We start from the raw sequence: 7,189 nt of genomic DNA on the forward strand, positions 1-7,189 counted from the left end.
CATTGGATAACTTTTGTATGTCGATATCGAGCATTAGGATTGTGATACACTATAACCTGACCTAGCTTGATAGACATTTATTGACCAACATATGTTCTCTAGGTTGAGATCTACGATTATTTGATATTCTGAGTTTCGGTCACATTACGATGAACAACTTTATGTGCTGCTAAGGTGAGTTTCATTGTTCCTTTTTTAATTGCTTTTGCAATATATATTTTTGGGCTGAGAATACATGCAATTTATTTTAAACGCAATGGATACAAGTACATACTTAATTCTACACTGAGTTTGAACCGAAAATCCCTTAGCTTTGGTAACTAGTAACTGCCGGTTATAAGAACTGGTGGGCGCGAGTAGTAGTATATGGATCTATAGGGCTTGACATCCTTTTCTGTTCCAGGTATAAAAACCCTAGCCTGAACTATAAAACAGACGTATGTTATTTGAGTTAATATACGTTGAATTGCGTGTATTGTACATGTTGGTTGCATGTATGTTAAAACAGGGGTACTTATTACAACGTTAAAGCTTAGTTACCAGGGTGCTCAATCTTGTAGAATCTTTTGATAAACGTTTTGGATAAAACAACTGAAATCTTGTGATCCACCTTTATATACAGATTATGCGAAATATTAAAACTATGAACTCACCAACCTTTGTGTTGACACTTGTTAGCATGTTTATTCTCAGGTTCCCTAGAAGTCTTCCGCTGTTTGCTTACATGTTAGACAAGCTATGTGCATGGAGTCTTACATGACATATTTTTCAAGAAAACGTTGCATTCACCAAATCATCACCATGTATCTTATTTTGACTGCATTGTCAACGGAAGTATTATTGTAAACTATTATTTACGGTGATTGTCTATATGTAGAAATCATCAGATGTCGAAAACCTTTGATTTAAATATTCATTTATGGTGTGTCTTTTCAAAAGAATGCAATGTTTATAAAACGTATCATATAGAGGTCAAATACCTCGCAATGAAATCGATGAATGACGTGTTCGTCCATATGGATTTGGAGCGATCGTCACATAACCAATCGGGGGGAAGCGGGGGGAAGCAAATTTTTTTTTTTTTTCATTTTTTTAAAAAACTTTGTTCACGAACGTTATAGATGAGATGAAAATATGAACATTTAGTAGAGACACTTTGTGATAAATGTTTTTATTTTGGCGGAAAAACGCTCGAAGAAATAATATATAACAATTATCGTGTTTTTCGAGCGTATGTTGAGGTTTTAGCTATTGGGGTTTAGATATTAGGGTTTATAGGGTTTAGATATTAGGGTTTAGAAATTTAGGGTTTAGGGTTTAGATTTAGGGTTTAGATTTAGGATTTAGATTGAGTTTTTAACACGAACGGTTTAGAGTTTAGGGTTTAGGGATAAACCCAAAACACCAAACCCTAAACCCTAAACCCTAAACTCTAAATCGGGCTAAATTTTACTTCACAAAACATGGAAAAAAAAACGTTCATATTTTTCACGAACAATATTATCTTGAATGTTATTTTTGTCGATCGTTTTCCCGCCTAAATAATAACATTCATCACGAAGTGTCTCTTCTAAATGTTCATATTTTCATGTGATCTTGATGCCGAAAAAAAAATTTCAAAAAAACGAAAAAATATTTTTTTGCTTCCCCCCGCTTCTCCCCGATTGGTTACTTCCCCATTGATCCTGCCCCTATATATATATATATATATATATATATATATATATATATATATATATATATATATATATATATATATATATATATATATATATATATATATATATATATATATATATATGTATATATATACATATATATATGTATGTATATACATATATATATATGTATGTAGATACATATATATATGTATGTATATACATATATATATATGTATATATCATTGTTCTATTCACTTTATTTGTATTTATGCAGATGAATTTATTTGCTCTCATTTTCCTAATGATCGATGCTGGGGCCGGTGGCCAAGATGACGATCCCCAACCTAATGCAAGGGGTAAACGGGGAAAAACAAAAAACATAGATTTACGAAAATTGAGAGATGCACACGGACTACTCGACATTGACTTTGATTTTACGTGGAGAACCGTTAATCCGATAGGCCCTAATAGTTCAATGTTTGTTAATTTGATAGCTAGTGTTGTTAGGTCCCCAAAGTTCCCGAAACATTACGCGTGTTGGGCGGATGTGCCAAGTTCTTCAAAAGAATTAGTTTGGATTAATATCCGCGTAAGTTTAACTAATTAGTACTTATACATATACATATACATACATATATACACGTATATATATACACGTATATATACACGTGTATATATATACACGTATATATATATACGTGTATATATATATACGTGTGTATATATATATATATACGTGTGTATATATATATACGTGTATATATATATATATATATGTATATATGTATATATGTATATATGTATATATGTATATATGTATATATGTATATATGTATATATATGCGTTTTTTATATAGAATCTTCTAATATATCTATTATTTTTTTTCGTAGAATTTCTTTAAAATTGAAACTTGGCTACAATCGGAGAGAGAACAACAAGTCCAAGCTGCTATTAACAAGATAGCTGGGGATAGATGGAAAAACGCAAAAAGTGAACAACAAGGTTATTACAAAGACCTTGTAAACGAATTTCCTAATGATATGAATTTTATTCGTTCCCACCCACCACCGGACGTTGAAGCCGAACTCTGGAATCCTTTTGTTGACTTGATGCTTAACGAAGAATACCAAAAGCGTTGTGAGCAAAATGCAAAAAACCGGTCTTGTGTCCAATACCACAGTTTGCATGGAAGCTTATCGATAGTTAAACATTTGGTAAATTACTTAAACCTCCTTGTTTTTAATGTTTTACATAAATGATAAAATATTAGAAAATATGTTATTTGATTTATATACATTTAAGTTATTTTTTGTGTGTTTGTAGAACGATAATAAGGTAAAGCACAGTCCGCAACCTTTCGGTCCTATCAAAACTTACAAGCTCTTGCACAAACCCAAGGACGGAACCACGTGGACTAACGCTTTCAAACCAAAACAGGACTACGTAAGTAATAAATTTTCATAGATTTTGGTGTACTACATATAAATATAAATATAAGTCAAATGGTGTATATATATATATATATATATATATATATATATATATATATATATAAAGTCCCGAAATGTATATATATAAGTATATTCGTGTATATATATATATATATATATATATATATATATATATATATATATATATATATATATATATATATATATATATATATATATATATATATATATATATATATATATATATATATATATAATATTAATATTTGTTTAACCTTGTAGAAAAAAAATGAAGCAATTGCTAAATGAACAACCGGGAAGAGACGAGACCGATATCATGGATGAAGTTTTGGGTGAGCGGACCGGACACCAACGCGGAGTGGGGCCAAAGTTACCAAAGTCGGCAAGTAATTCCGCATCTTCATCTTCTACCGGTCGGAGCCACCAACCACCAATGGAACCATACTACATGGCAAGTCAAATTGAACAAATCTTTCGTTTTAATAATCTTCAAGTCCCTCCCGATATTCAACCAAATTTTGGGTATCCTACCGGTACTTCCAATTCCAATACTCTGCGCCCGAGCCGTAACAATGATGATGATTTGTATGACGATCCATTTGCCGGTTTGTAATTTGTTTGGTGTGTTTGAAGACAAGTATGCTTTTGTTGGGTGTTTTTCCGGTTATCGCAAGACAATTATGTTAAGTTTAGTTGATTTGTAAACGATATTGTAGTTTTTCCGGATTTTAAAATGTATGGACAATTATTGTTGCGTTTGGATATTTTTTTAATGTTATTGTGGTATTTTGTGAAAGTATAATCTTATTTATGTAGCAGGTTTGGATATTTGAAATGTGCCGTATCGAATACGGCTGGAAACACCAGAAACGAATTGGTCCCGAAACAGCAGGGGGCTTTCCGGACAACTAGTCGTCCAGGAAGAGTCGTCCGGGTTTTTTTCCCCTTTTCTGTTATTAATAAATAATTAATAATAAATAATTACTATTATTTTAATATTATTTCTTTTGGGACGATATATCGTCCCCAAGTGTCGTCCGGAAAAAGCGTCCACGAAGGCAAGCGTTGAAAGTCAATGTGGGCCCCACCTTTCGTCTGGGAAAAAAAATGCCGTCCGGAAAAACATTCCGGGACGACGCATTCCGGACGATGTGTCGTCCGGGAAGACTTTCTGGGACGAAAAATCGTCCCCAAGTGTCGTCCGAGAAGAGCTTTTTTCCTGTAGTGAAAGGACAATCGAGAAAGGGCTTGTTAAAGGTGTTGAGATCGGGAAAGAAAATGTTAATTTATCTCTAGATTTAAAATCAAAAACTTAATGATTACCTCGATAGCACTAGATCAATTGAAGTGTTTGACAAATATAATGGTTAATGCAAATGTCGTCTCAAGATTATGGTAATCCTATTAAAAAGAAACAAGTACAAGCTGTGTACGAGACATGCACCAGCCAAGTGCATTTTAGTTGATTTAACTTCCACCTACAACATTAGTAGAAATCAAGCTTGTCTCCACTATATTTATATTTATAAATACATCTATATACAAAACCTTTTCCGATAACAAAATGTAAGTCATATTTTGTCTTTAGTTCATTGCATATTAAAAAAAAAAAGGAAAAATTTGAAGTAAAATCACTAGAAATTTACTCTTGCTAACTCAACCCAGGTCAGTTGTTTGCCTCAAGAGGTTTCATGTTTATGTAATGAAATCTTTGAATTTGTAGGAATAAAAGAGAGTTTATAAACGTTATATGTACTAATTATACTCGTTGAAGGGCAATCGTATTTTCTTCGTTAGGTACAATCGTTTCGGTAGTCTTATTGTGATTAGCCTTTATTTCATCTTCTGGTTGCTTAAATTCAGCCGATTCCGCCAACTCTTCTACCGCTTTCACCAAGTTTAGTTCTATTCTTGAAGCGGTTTCAATCAGTAAAGATGCAAAACTTACAACTGGGATCACTTCCATCAAAGGCATTACGATTATTTCACTTGAATCCGCCTCCTTTTTCTCCTTGTCATATTGTGTTTGGATCAACAAATCCGGAAGGGATTTTAAGTCATTTTGTAGTACTATAACAGCATTCTTCATATCTTGGATCGCTATATCAATCTTTGAAGATCTTGTCATTGTATATACACTTGTTGCTAGTTCTCTTATAACATTCGATGAGCTTGTGCTTAAATTCATGCACGCTGAATCGAGATGGTTCTTTATTGATTTCTCAACCTGTTCATTGAATCTTGTTAGATTTTTTATTTTTTTTTTATCATAGTTTGTGCACGAAAAGTGGACAAGTTTTAATAGTCAGGAAATGGGATTTACCTGATTCTTAGAGTCCAAGCAACTAGTGAGTGTTTCAATGCAATAAGCACAACTGCGCGATGATGCACCTATATTAAGATAATTCTTCCATGGATGGCAGAAATTGAATTGGCCATGTGCTGGCTCCCATCTAGCAAAATTGGCCATGGATTCCTCTGACGCTTTTGAGTTCAACACACATTTATAACCTTTTAATCCTTCCTTAGATTCTTCGTCGTCATGACCAAAATAATCCGCTACACAACCTTTAATTCAAAAGAAAAAAAAAAACTATGATTAAAATTTGGTATTATTTGAGTAGATTCCTAGGGTACAATATGCGTTAAGTACTTACAATCTAGTGATGTTGCAAGCTTATCCATGTTACGAGGGATTAAAAGGTGTAGCTCCACGCCAGCCCAAACAGGAAAAATAAGCATGCTAGTGATAATGCACAAACAAGTCCCTATGATTATGGTTGATAGTCTTTCGTGAGCTACGTTTAGCAGATGGTCAACACGATACCCTGAGACTGAGACCAGACTGTATGTAAGAATGAAGATGGTGCAACCATAGTCAAATCTAGCTTTCACCACTGGGATAAATCTTGAAAATGTTGTTGCAGAAGCTATAAGAGAAAACATTAGTTAGTTAGTAATGTTAATTTAGCCTTTATTAGGCTAGTCATTGATGCAAATATATGACTTTAGTTCTTGAACTTACCTAATATAAATAAAGAAATTCCCATTATATACGGCTCGAACCGATGGCCCGATTGGCTAGCAATCCAATGAATCCCAAGTGCAAGAAATCCAGCAAGAAAAGTAGCACAAATTCTATTCAAACACTTGTACAAAGTCCCACCTGCAACATTTATAAAAAGATGAATTAGCATGTTGTTTTTATACAAGTGAAAACAAAGATTGGCTAATGAGTGTGTTAATAGTAAAAATGCCTACCAACGGTATATTCAAAAACGACCACAACAGTCATAACAGCCCAAATGGCACTACCACCGACGCCATCATACAAAGGTCTCATGTAGTAAAACAACGATACGACCATTAAAGCTACGCCAACTTTAAGACAATGGAAGAATTTTCTTGGTTCATCTATCCCTAAAGCCCATGCTTTCTTAAAAAACATCCCCACTTTTGTCACCAACCTCAAAACCAAACCTTTTATTCGGTCGCACAATCTCATTACTCCATACTTGTGCTCTGGCTCGAGAACCACTGATGATCCACCACCGACCCTGATGCTCCACTCAACGGCAACTTTGTTCGCCATTTTGACAAAAATAATAAAAACCTTGAAGAGAGTGTTGTCAAATTATGTGAGATATGCTATGCTTTTGATTGATTTACTAGTGAAATCTAGTGTATTTATACCCATGATTTAAGTGATCACTTTCAATACATATAAAACAAATATTTATAAAGTGGAAAGCTTTTTCTGTATGGCTTAATATAATCAATTTGCATCATTTTTTCTGGTCAAGTAGGTCAAGATAGGGTGCATGACATATATATGTCACTAACTTTATCTAATCTAACAATGCACAACACTCACAAAGCACTAAAACTCAATATGATTCCTTACGTAAATGCACTAATTAACGTTGCGTTCCTCGTAAAGATGTGATTATATAATAAAAGGCTGGCCACTTATATTGGTTGAGCTTCATCCTCCGCCAAAATCATTAGGTAAAGCCATATAAGTGAACTGAATTTTGTCTTTCTAGTAAAAAAGT

General features: G+C 33.4%; 1 protein-coding gene across 1 annotated transcript; it reads right to left on the reverse strand.

Moving 5' to 3' along the window:
- Positions 1 to 4,782: 4,782 nt before the first annotated feature.
- On the reverse strand, positions 4,783 to 6,632 carry LOC139858838 (aluminum-activated malate transporter 10-like). Its single transcript, XM_071847674.1, has 5 exons — positions 6,396 to 6,632; positions 6,160 to 6,300; positions 5,792 to 6,064; positions 5,458 to 5,702; positions 4,783 to 5,361 (listed from the first exon to the last, which is right to left on the reverse strand). Exons 1-5 carry the CDS (start codon positions 6,580 to 6,582, stop codon positions 4,894 to 4,896), a joined length of 1,314 nt encoding a protein of 437 aa, XP_071703775.1. The 5' UTR covers positions 6,583 to 6,632; the 3' UTR covers positions 4,783 to 4,893.
- Between the last annotated feature and the right edge of the window lie 557 nt (positions 6,633 to 7,189).

The sequence above is a fragment of the Rutidosis leptorrhynchoides genome, chromosome 7 (assembly GCF_046630445.1).
Source record: "Rutidosis leptorrhynchoides isolate AG116_Rl617_1_P2 chromosome 7, CSIRO_AGI_Rlap_v1, whole genome shotgun sequence".
In the NCBI taxonomy this organism is placed as follows: Eukaryota; Viridiplantae; Streptophyta; class Magnoliopsida; order Asterales; family Asteraceae; genus Rutidosis; species Rutidosis leptorrhynchoides.

Coding starts and splice junctions, on each gene's coding strand:
- LOC139858838 (XM_071847674.1), bottom strand. CDS start 6,582: ATGTTTTTTAAGAAAGCATGGGCTTTAGGGATAGATGAACCAAGAAAA. Junction 6,301..6,395: donor CGTTTTTGAATATACCGTTG/GTAGGCATTTTT, acceptor TAAATGTTGCAG/GTGGGACTTTGTACAAGTGT. Junction 6,065..6,159: donor AATTTCTTTATTTATATTAG/GTAAGTTCAAGA, acceptor TTTCTCTTATAG/CTTCTGCAACAACATTTTCA.